Genomic DNA, 12,617 nt, shown 5'->3' with positions numbered 1-12,617 from the left:
CTGCAAACTCAACTGACGAATATTGTCAACTTGCAGAGAGTACTGCTATTGAAAATCTCAAGCGCTTTTGTAAGGCAATTGAAGCCATATATGGAGCCACATACCTTCGAAAGCCAAATCATGAAGAATTGAAGAGGCTTCTACGCAAGGCAGAAAAAAAAAGGCTTCCCTAGCATGATTAAAATCTCAATTGTATGCATTGTGAGTGGAAGAATTGTCCTACTGCTTGGGTAGCGTCAATTCAAGAGTCGTCACAACAAGCCATCAATTATGTTTGAGGTGTGGCGTCATACGCCACTTGGATTTAGCATGCATTTTTCAGCGCTCCTAGATCAAACAATGATATCAACATTATTTGGTCTTCTCCTCTGTTCGATGATGTTGTCAATGGATGGGCGTCGAAATAAAGGTACATGGTAAATGGTAATAGGCATAAGGTAGGTTGCTACTTAACTGGTGGTATTTATCCAAGTTGGTCTACCTTTGTGAAAAAGTTATTCTCATCTCGATAGTGTGAAGATTTTCACAGAAACAAGAGTCTTACTAGAAAGATGTAGAGAAAGCGTTCGGGATCCTACAAGCTCGATGGGCCATTGTTAGAGGGCCTGCACGATTGTGGAATGTGGAAGACCTCCATTCAATCATGATAACGTCCATAATTTTGCACAATATGATTGTGGAAGATGAGTGCGTAGAAATTGAAGATTATTCTAACGAAGATGTGGATGGCGACCAACCAACATATGCAAAAGCTATGGCAAGAGACGTTGAATATCTCGATGCAACCAAATACAAGACTTGGCATGATAGGGTCCCACTGAGTGAGTATATGAGACGTTTAAATAGAATTCAAACTCCTCAAGGTTATGACACACTTCGAAAGGATTTGGTTGAGCATATATGGTGCCGAGAAGGAGAACGTTGATGATGGATAATCTTAAGTGTGTTAATGTGTTGGTGTGGTTGTTTTCTTGTGTTAAATTTAAGTGTGCTTTGTTGTAATTTTCTATAATAATTTAAAGTGTGCTGTGTTGGTATTTTCTAGTAATCAATTGAAGGGTCTGCTTGTGACAAGTCTTTTGTCTAATATGTTGTCAAAAATTAGGCATCCATTGTACATCACAATGTGTATCAATATGTACAATAATAATTGAATGCCCTTTGAATTATTGAAGGCATCTATTGTACATCACAGTGTGCAACAATATGTACAATAATTATTAAAAGCCCTTTGAATGATTGATGGCATCTATTGTTCATCAAAGTGTGCAACAAATGTACAATAATTATTGAAGGCATCAAGAATAAAAAAAAACAATAATTAATAAGCCATAAATTTAATACAAACGAAAATTAATAAGTCATAAACTTAATACAAACGATAATTAATAAACTATATAAACTTAATAATGATATCCACCACCTTGACTTGGTGGTGGACTTGGGATATAGCCTTGAGATGAATCATCATTTTGAAAGATACTCCTTGTGGCAAGCCTTCGCAAAACTTTCTTTTGCTTATCACATAAGAACTTCTTCCTATCTGGAGTGTATTTGTTGAGGTCCTCCCGAATCAAATCATATTCGAACCTTCCTTGCTCTCTTTCCCCTTCCTTCATAAAGGCTAAACGCATTCGGGCCACTTCTTCCTCTTGAGAGCTATGGCTTTCGGCCAATTTTGCAAATCCGGTAGAAATCGTTGCACTAACCGGATCTTGGAACTTCCCTTTTCTCTTTGCTTCTTTTTGCTTATCTCTTCCTGGGGGCCTTGCAAAAGAAGAAGTTGGGGTCAACGAATCGACACCTTCATTGACATCATTTGTCTTTGTGGCTTCACTACCAAATAATTTTCTCCATTGTTGGTCCACATCGGTTCTCCACCTCTAACAATCCTTAAGGATGTCCCAAGCATGATGCAATTTAAAAGTTTGATTTTTTGGTGTAGTTCTTGTCTTGTAAATTGCCATTGCTTTGTCACCTTATGCAAGAAATACATAAATACAATCAGTTGCAAAATAATATTATGTATATGACAAATAAAATATCAACAAGAAAACTCACCACTTCTACAGTGCTCCTTCCACTAGCCATGTCAACCAAGGCTCTCTCCAAGATTCCCTTTCATAAAGTGCATGCTTTGTTGATAACCTTCCACCGATCGTAAACACCACCAACTTCCCTTCAACCGGCATTGGTGTTTTCATTGAACTTATCAATCATTACTCGACAAAACCTTTTTTATTTTGATTTGTGCCAACGGCACTATCTTCGCTAATAGAAATCCATGTCAAGCATAAAGCAACATCTTCCTCAAAGGTCCAATTATGACCTGTAATATGATCTTTTGCCATCTTGAAAAATTTGGAAATGGGAACAAATGGTTTTGGAAGATGGTCGAAAAATTGGGAGATTGTAGGAGAAAAGTTAGTTTTGTGTGGATGTTTGAACAAATACATAGGTATTTATAGAGTTTTTTGGTGAATTTTGAGTTTTTTTTTATAATTATTTTAGCCGTTGGATTTAAATTTGGGTCGTAGATTTTTTTTTTACCGTTAGATTTGATTATATTCGATATCAGCCGTTGGATTCAATAAATATATAAATATAAAACTAAAATAAAAGTTTGAATGTGGACCGTTGGATCAACCAATGACCCATGTGATTGTGGATGCCGAATCAGAAAAGAGTCGTTGGGCTCATAATCCTAGCAGATAGCAAGGGAGACAACCCCACGTGGGTGGGCCAGAACGTCTGAGCTGGTCTAGCGTTTTCGGCCTGTGGTGCGTGTCTGGGCTGGCAAGTCCAATTCAATCCTCTTTATCCACTCTTACATCTAGGCTCCACCATTAATTTTGGGCTAATCTTGGCTGATATTCGAGTTTTTTTTTTAGATTCCAACACTTAACTCAACTTTAGAACAAGGGTTAAAAAGAAATTGGGGGGAATAGAAGGGAAATTTTAGGACTTACTCCAAAGATTGGAGTTGGTCTAAGGAAGTAAATTTTATATATATATATATATATTTTGTTATCTTGTTGGAGAAAATAAATTGAAATACATTTCTTTTGTCGGAAAATGAAAAACAAAAGAATTTGCGAGTACAAAATGGGGGTAACCTGAGACTCACTGCACAACCCAGTTCACTTTACCCAGCCAAGTAAAGATAAAATTTCAAATTCCAGAAATACCCTCCACTCCTCCACACGCCACAATTACCCGTTTCCTTCTTTCTCCTCTCTCTCTAAACTCCAACCCCCGCCGAAATTTCGGTTAATTTCAAAGCCCAGGAAAAATGGTATCGGACTCGGAACTCCTGACCCGGCTCACAGAAATCCTCTGCAGTTCGGACCTAGACACGGCCACCGCCGGCAGCGTCCGCCGGAAACTCGAAGCCGATTTCGGAGTTGATCTATCGGACCGGAAAAAGTTTATCCGGGACGAAATCGACATCTACCTCGAGACCCAGACCAAACCCCAAGGTGAAGAAGCAGAGGAGGAGGATGAGGTCGGTGAATCCTCGGAGAATGCAGAACAGAACGACGACGTTAAGGAAGAAGACGAAGAAGAAGAGGAGGAGGAAGAGGAAGAGAAGGAAAGCAAAAGTAAAAGGAGAAAAACGTGAGTTATTTTTTTATTATTCTCTTTTTTTACTGTGCTTTTGGATTTTCTTTAATTAGTGTTTGGTTGCTGGGAAAATTGGGTTAGTGGGTAGCAAAGAAATTTGATCGTTTTGGTCTTATGAGGATAAAATTTTCCCAATTTAGCCTTTATTCGGATTTATTGGGTCCGACCCACATTGTGAGAAATGCGCCTTTTTTTTCTTTCTGGTTTTCCATTGAAGGAAAAGCTTCATTTGTGGTTTTGGAGTAGTTGCAGGAAGTTAATTGTGTCTATATTTCTGCGTATTACCTGCGTCAAACGGTGTTTTTATTGCTTTTATCTATTCGATGGCTGAGAAATTTTTGAAAGTTGATGTCCTTTTGTTGTGTTAAACCATATCAACATTGTTTGTATTGCATTTTTTATGTTAGCTTATAGTTATTTAGTTGCAGTTGAAATGATGAGTGTTTTTTGGCGTTTCTACATGTCCATACTTGAAAGTGGTACTGTAGTGCATCGTCTAAAATCTCAATGCTCATTGAATTATCAAATACTGAGGCTTTTGGACTGGTTGCAAACTGACAGCAGTCCGTCTTTCTTTCTTGTTCTGCAACTGAAAAGGCTCCTAAGATTTTTGAGTATACCGGTTTTAAGCTGTAGTATATTTAGATATGGTTCGGAGTATATGAGATGTCAATGTATAGTGAAGTATTGTATATGCAAGTGTACTTGTTGACAGTGAATTGAAAATGCCAATGTTGTAAGTTCAGATTCTTAGCATTCCTTACTAATCAAATTGAGTTCTAACTGAATTTGTATCTAGAGATATGGCCCTTAAAGTCCACCTTAGTTATTGTAAATCCCTTTGACAATTCTATTACTTGTATGCCTAAGAATTCCGTAGTTACTTCTGTTTAGCATAAATTTTATTTATTTAGAGCATTATAACAACAGAATTGAAGCTCATGTCATGACTACACTGACAAGTGAAGGATATTGTGCTACATTGAGAAAGCTCATATACTGACTACACTTGCATAGCTAACATGCATTCTTTAGTAAGTAAAACATATATCTTGAGAGTGCTTTAAGGATTGTTAAGTTGCATTCAATTATAAGCTAATTGTTTAATATGATTGTAGAATTTCTCAGAGTAAGGCTGTTATCTATGAAAACTTCGGGGATGAGGATTTGCTTAAATTGATTCTAGAAGAATGAGTTTTCTGAGTGTTTATTGTTATGTTCCCTCTTTTTCCTACACAATACAATCAGACACAAAAGAACATAATAACCTGTAGAGTATAACGAACGACCCTTTACTATTCACAGATCTTTCTTTTCTTCTATCTTTAATATGTTGTATTTCTTACTAGTCTACATATCATTGTTACCTCTCGGACCTAATCTATATACTTTTTTCTGTGTATGGTTACTTTTACCCGCACGATAGAGTATATGATATATGTTGCTCTGGAAATATGTATTTGCGCTGGGCTCTACCTTTTCTAAGCTGTGTTATATTTCCAAATAGGGTGGATAAAGTTGTTGTCAAAAGAGGTGGCTTCAATAAAATATGTAGCTTGTCTCCACAACTTCAAGAATTTGTTGGGGTGCCCGAAATGGCAAGAACAGAGGTATAATTTGTTAAGCAATTTTTTGTTGTTTACTTGTCAATGCATCTTTCATTTGGACGGAACCAAGATGTCATGCTTATTCACCCTCTTTCATTCTTAGGTGGTCAAGAGAATTTGGGCCTATATCCGGGAAAAGGATTTGCAGGACCCAAAAAATAGAAGAAACATTAGATGCGATGAATCACTACATTCCCTGTTCCGTGTTAATTCTATTAATATGTTTCAAATGAATAAAGTCCTCTCCAAGCATATATGGCCACTTAGCAGGGAAGATGGTATGTCCAGAATTCTTTTCCTCATTTTTCTGATGACACTCATATGTGACCCAATTCTCGTGGTTCATTATTTACTTGTTTATATTATTTTCTTACCCCTTATGTTTTCATATGGATTTGTGCTCAATAATCTCTACTTTTCATTTTGTTTGTTCCTCTTTGTTTGATGAACATGGTATATGCAGCTTCATGACATGCATTTGAACTCCACTACACTTAAACGTGCACTCAATGAAAGTAAAGAACAGACATTTTTATAGCACATGCTATTTTCTACCGTAAGTCACAGAGGACAGGCTATATTACTAATCATTTGTTCATGTGATTGGTTATGATAGGATGGAAACATACGCTTACAGTGTTTGTTATGTGGAAAACATACACTTACAGTGTACTTCATTCATGTGATTGGTTTCTTCACCACGCAGAAGGCATATTCACACTAATTTCTGTTCTCTTCAGAAAGTAGAGTACTAAATATAACAAATAGCAGTTGGCTATAAAGCATAAAGAAAACCATGATTCTTTAAATTTATGATTTTTTGTTTTGAATCATGATTTCTTTTTTTCTTTTCTTCGTTATTTTGACTTTCTGTATCTCATAAGCTAATCCCTTTTTCAGTGTGTGCATTAGGATGGGATTTTTAATCTTTTACAACATCTGTCACAAAAAAGTCTTCCAATTGGGATCATTGCTGTATTTCATGCAATGGTACCCTTATAATGTTCCTTGTCATTTACCTTGACTAGTGTGAGTTGTGCATGGTATAGTATTTATTTGAGATCTTAACACCATAGCATGATGTAACTCAGAACCTGTAAAGCAAAAGAAGAAAGTGGAAGAAAGTGATCATTCTATCTCTGAAGGAGATGTAAGTAATGTAGCGGAACAGGAGGAAGAAGAGGAGGTGGAGGTTAAAAAAGTTAGTAGACGAAAAGAAAACAAGAAACGAAGGTTTGTTTTTTTAATTCATGTCTTACCCATTTTCGTGTAGGTTTTTGGTTTCGTTGGCCTTCTCATTGTTTCCACTATTTATTTAGTTTATCTATTATGCATTTTCAGAGTTTGAAAGTTTAATCTTATATCTTGAAGGTTTGTAAAGATTAAATTATGATTTATTCGTGACTTATTTACATAACCAGGCAAAATCAGAGTTCCTAGAGATCCAAAACTGTAATTTCTGAGTCCAGTCAATGAATTCATTTATCATCTTATTTACTTTCTCAGAAGATAACATCCGTACAGTTGTTACTTGTGATTCTTTGAATTTCTCCCAACTTCCCCCTCCCCGCTCTCAAAAAAAAGTAGTTGTTTACTGTTTATTGTATAATGGATATATTGGGGTCCATAGTAACCTATTTTATATTCGTATCAACATCTATGGCTGGTAGGACCATATACCTGGTTCCAAGGTGGTAGAGTTTATTTTCTTTTAAAAATGGTTCTGATGTTTATTTGTTCTAATTGAGTGTATTATCAAGTAGGTCTACTAAAGTGGATAAAGAAGTCAAGAAAAGGGGAGGTGGAGGTGGCTTTACCAAATTATGCAGCCTTTCTCCAGAACTTCAAAAGTTCACTGGAGTGTCAGCATTGGCCAGAACAGAGGTATTAATTTTAGATTTTCAAGAAACCACTTTGACCCCAAAAGAAAGAGGGAAATTTCTTTTATTTAACCAGTATTTGTTAAAGTATGCTTTCAAAACTCATTCCTCGCTCATTCTATTCTTTCATGAATTAGGTCGTGAAGAAACTTTGGATTTATATCCGGGAGAACAATTTGCAAGATCCAAAGAATAAACGAGATATAATATGTGATGAGTCATTGCGTGGCCTTTTTGATGTTGATTGTATCAATATGTTTCAAATGAATAAAGCTCTGTCCAAGCACATATTGCCCTTAAGTGAAGAAGGTATACATCTTCAATAAATAAACATTTTGCCACACACTTGTAGTTCAAGATGTTTGATTGTCATAAATCCTGCAGTTTTCAGCACAGATGAATCAAATTGCATTGTGTAGAGTGGGGAACTGTTTCTTGGATATAATTCTTTTTGCGCATTCATTTCCATTTTTCGTGCATATGGATTATGATATATAAATAGCTTGATAGGAAAGTGCCGAAGGAATGAACTACTTAATTATTGTGCTTCCTCTCCCACACATGTTGGACAGAATGGAACACGGTAAAGAGTATTCCCTACATTTCATCCAGGGCTGCACATTCATCTTCGAATGACTACTTAAACATGTTTTGAAGTGTGCCTTTATCCACATACCGCTGCTTTCTGTTTCTTTACATGTCAAGTGATTAAAGTGATCAATTTTCTCGAGAATTTTATTCATTTACCAGGTCTGGTCATCAGAAGTGTATACCATGCCATCCATGTTCTGCTGTCATAGAATACATATAGTCTTGTGTTGAAGTTTTGACAAATTTCATGGTATCTGCTTCAGTAGTTTGACAAACTGTATTACATGTAATCTAGCAGCTCCAGACAACACTTCACAAAAGGAAAAGCAGTCTGAAGAGGAGGAAGAAGAAGGTGAGATAAATAAATTCAGGTCTTCAGGTTATCAAACTTTGTTGGTTTGCAAAGTTATTGTGCATTCATACCACATCCCGCATGCTGGTACTGGATTAATCCAAATAAGATGTTAAGAAATGAACCAAGGTGCTTTCAGTTATGAACTTGTGCTAATAACATAGTCTGACCCACCACCATTTCAATATTTAGATTTAGATGGCTCTTAGAAAAACAAAAAAAACAGTGAAGAATGGTGATTCTGGTCTTCTGTCTTCCCTACCACTTTCGAATTCTGTTTTGAAATTCCTTAATAACTGGGAAAGGTTGTTATCACATGCTGGGGTAAGAGACTGCGGGAGTACTTAAAACAAAATGATCTACAGGTACTGCAATGTTCCTGTTCAAACCTATGCTCTTTCAAGAGCATAATGTTGAATAGTTTTAGTTTTGTTAATCACCCGGATATGAGCTCATATATTATTTCTGAAAATCCTGAGCAGTGAGGAAATGAATCTTTGCCCAAATGTATAAAAATGGTAATTTAAAACATTTTCATAGACATAATGCTTATTTTGCTTCCTTCAGCTCGACACTAAAAAAGCCAAGGTCAGTTTCTTGTCACTGCAAATGATTCTAGAATGCTTTTGTGATTACACACCAGACCTTGCAGCTAGAAAATGGTTGGTATTTAATGACGAGTTCACTTAGTGGGTTTTCGTGTGTCGTATGTACTCTAGCTTATCCCTCTTACCTATGCTAATATTTCTAGCATTTATCTTGCAATTTTGTTCATGAAACATAGTTCATTGTCATTGAGGTTGGTACAGAGGCATTGTCATTTCATAATTAATACCAAGATATGCAAAGGCCAAGTATAATGCACGGCTACTGTGATCTGGTGAATGAAAGTTATGAATGTCGAGTTAGGCTGAGGCGTGAGGATGAAATATCTATTTAGAAGTCATTCTTCAGCTTAATGAGTCATGTAACCCTCGACTCTTGTCCCATTGTCAGCTTTTAAACTCCCTAAAGGTCAAACCTCAAAACACAAGTATCCATTTGTTGGCGTTGTCAATTATCTTTATCCGTCCCATTTTTTTCTTGTTCTGATAGTTGTAATACTATTTATTAGTACCCTTGCACAAGAGTATCATCACATCACAGTTCTCTATTTGGTCAAATATCAGTATCGTGTTCCTCCAGGTTTTAGAATCCAAAATCGATGTCATGCCTAGTAGTTTTGGATCTGTCATCTAATCGTTGTGGGTCCAACACTTTCAGATCATGATAGAGCTCGTTAACTTTTTTGCCTATCGCTATTTCACCTTTTTTCCAGTTCCTTGAAGTTCAATGGGGTAGAAATATCTAGAGGACTTATTAAATCTTGTTAATGGAGACACTTTAGTGACTCTTATCTATTATATTGCCTTTGCTTTAGAGTCCCACTATATCTTGGTGCTGACTTTTTATCTCACGCCTGCTTTTTTGGCTGTTTTTCTTGCCTTCAAGGATCTGACTGATAAGCGGAGAACCGTTTGTGATGATAAGCTAAAAGAACTTTTCGAGGTCGACTCTTTCAATGGCTTTCTCAGTCTCAGATGTTCTGACTACTCATTTTCATCAAGATTGACGCCGAAGTGTAAATGCTTTGAGCCCAATTGAAAGAGGGCAGTTTTGGACTAGTTGTTATCCTTTCTGTAGATTTGTAGTTTTCATGCTCCTAACATCTTCAAGCAATGGAAATACAAATTTTGTTAAAACTTGTTCTTGCTTACAATGCTGCCCCTCACAGGTTCTTTTCATATGTTTGCACCCCAAACTTTTCGGTTATTTCGCCCTTTTTAAAGTGTTCCTGCTTATGTGTGCATAGCAGATTTCCGATTTAGCTAATATTTTGCAATGATAATCTAAGAGGTGCAACTTGAAAAAAAGACGATTCGGATAGTAGAAGTTTGATGTGGTGTGAATTTCACAACTAATTCTCATTTTGAAAAAAGGGGAATCCCTTCTCTTAAAAGCCTTCTACATCAACTAGCTTTTAGTTTAGTGGTAGTTATCATCACTTGGTAGGAAGAAGTATCATGTTCGATAACCCGCGTATCCTAACATTTGTCAAAAAAAGAAAGATAGCATATACATTAGGGAAATAATAAACACATATTTTTAGCTTCTCACACATCCTTGTTAATTAATGTCCGTTGATTGATTTTATTTTTAATTATACCTAGACATTTTGTGATAAAACTCTCAAACTTATGATTTGCAAGTGAGTAGATGCGAGTGGAGAGACAATATGAGTGCGGTTAGTAATCGCACTCCAAATCCAAGGCATTAATTTTATTTTGAATCAATCTCCAAAGCATTGACTTTTGGGTCTCTTGAATGGAAACCAATATGGGCCTGTCCACTATTGCGTGCATTATCTAGTTCACTTTCATCATCAAATCTCCCCACTTAGACGGCTCAACCCTTGTTATAACATTCATACGTAGCAGGGCTTTTAGCTAGGTAAAATTGTGCCAGTTCATAAGATTTGTGCCTAAATTACACGAGTCATTAAAGCCATGTTAATGAGTCACAAAGATTTTAATTTGCAAAATTTATAATGATCTATCCAATATAATGCAGTAAATGAGCTATAGACACTTATTTTATAGAGTGATGTTACACATATTAAATTCTTTCACCAAATGGTGTGTTAGTATGCCGTTTATTCAAATACGTATGCATACAAACACATCATTCGATGATAAACTTAGCAGAATATTCTATTCTTAGAAAAAAGAAAGAGGACTAGCAAAGAACAAATAAGCCACAGAGTAAATTGTAGCTATGATCCCCTAACTTTAACTCAATTGGAGCAATGGTCCCTCAACTAAAAATCCATTAGCATTGGTCCCTCAACTCATCAAAACGTGCAGCTATGGTTCCTCAACTAAAAATCCATTACCATAGGTCCCTCAACTTTAATTCAACTGGAGAAGTGGTCCCTTAACTTTAACCCAATTGTAACAATGGTCCTTCCAACATAACTCTTTTTGACAAAATTTTTGATGTAGTTGACAAAAATGACCATAATTACACACTTTGATTAGTTGAGGGACCCTTATTATGTAAATGGTTATTCCAACATAACTTATTTTGACAAAATTTTGATGAAATTGATGAAAATGACTATAGTTACACATTTTGATAAGTTGAGGGACCATTGCTCCAATTTGATTAAAGTTGAGGAACCATTGCTACAATTTACTCTAAGCCACAAGGGAACCGAGCATCACTTTTTAAAATCAAATTGCAAACCAAATTATGCCTCACCAGTAAGAAACAAATACATTAATTAACACTTAATTAATAATTCAATCATCTATAATCACATCATTTGATTTACAAATTTAATTTTAAAAAATTAACCTCTATAGCATTAGCGGATATTTTTTAGAGTGAAGACTGGGGAGTTGTGAAAGGCTAGGAAGAACAGGGTTGAAAGAAATAACACTATGTTTGGGTGAAGAAATTTAAGATTACTAAGGAATTTAAAAATGACGGAAATTGAAATGACGAGATTTTATTTTCTATAATTTGTAAATTTTCTTGTTTGGTTAACTTAAAAGAATAATGGAATTGAATACATAATTTGTTATTTTTAAACTCTCAATCATAGAAATTGAGAAATAACACCTATTTACATGGAATTTGAACTTGGGATTTGGATGTCCCAAATTCCAAGTTTTTTTTCCATGCGGAAATTCTCAATTTCTATGCTTATAAATCCAAACAAGAGAATTGATGCTTGTTAATTTATAAATTCTGACTTTTACCAAAATTCCATGTTTATTTCCCTCATCCAAACATAGTGTAAAAGAAAAATGAAAAGAAATTGGAATTAAAGGAAGAAGACAAGGGAGGGAATCTGATGGTGAGAAAGGGGCCCATCATTATTCCTAAATGTTAAAAGCACCGCCGCTCGTATGCCGCGATCCGGATTCCCACCATCCCATCATTTCGCCACTTCATATGCCCTCATCCCCTCTCCCGACAGTAGCCACGTTTTTTCACCGTACTGCGTACCACTCCCACCGTCCACTATACTCTACGGATTCCAACCCACCACTAGTTTTCAATTTCTTTAAGGGTTTTTTATTAGAATAAAAGCATCTCATCCTAATATGCAATGATAGTTTCAATCTCATAAGGTTTGAAAAAAAGTTCCAAATGACTCATAAATCCTAATAAACAAGTTCAATCTTTTATAAACTCTTGTAATGTTTCTCTTTTCACTAATATGAGATACTCTTTTATTTTCACATTCACAATCGCCTTCTCATGTGTGGCGAATTTTCAAGTCAAACACATAGACAACATGAACTGAGTGATGTGGAGCACGCGTAGGCTTTGGGTTTCACACGTGAGCCAACCTACTCTGATACCATGAAGAAATTAGAATTCTACCACAAAACCAATTGGCAATATTAGAAGTAGCCCAACCTCTTAAAAGTTCTTATCTTCACAAGATTGAAAAATATATATTTTGGACAAATGGAACATGAAATCGATGTCTTCATGAGGTTTTCAAAAAAA

The 12,617-nt window shown here is 35.8% G+C and overlaps 1 protein-coding gene across 2 annotated transcripts; it reads left to right on the top strand.

The window, feature by feature from the left end:
- Positions 1-3,214: 3,214 nt before the first annotated feature.
- LOC137725871 (upstream activation factor subunit spp27-like) lies at positions 3,215-9,872 on the top strand. 2 transcript variants are annotated; one of them, XM_068464698.1, is made up of 8 exons: positions 3,215-3,618; positions 5,132-5,234; positions 5,335-5,509; positions 6,323-6,464; positions 6,995-7,115; positions 7,249-7,420; positions 8,001-8,054; positions 9,546-9,872. In XM_068464698.1, exons 1-8 carry the CDS (start codon positions 3,293-3,295, stop codon positions 9,554-9,556), a joined length of 1,104 nt encoding a protein of 367 aa, XP_068320799.1. In that variant the 5' UTR covers positions 3,215-3,292; the 3' UTR covers positions 9,557-9,872. The 2 variants fall into 2 exon arrangements, with proteins under 2 accessions (XP_068320799.1, XP_068320798.1); XM_068464697.1 differs by having other exon boundaries at positions 3,216-3,618; positions 7,998-8,054.
- Positions 9,873-12,617: the final 2,745 nt, after the last annotated feature.

The sequence above is a fragment of the Pyrus communis genome, chromosome 2, assembly GCF_963583255.1.
Source record: "Pyrus communis chromosome 2, drPyrComm1.1, whole genome shotgun sequence".
Lineage (NCBI taxonomy): Eukaryota > Viridiplantae > Streptophyta > Magnoliopsida > Rosales > Rosaceae > Pyrus > Pyrus communis.
Note: the sequence above shows the minus strand (reverse complement) of the source record. Positions and strands in the feature narration are given on the sequence as shown.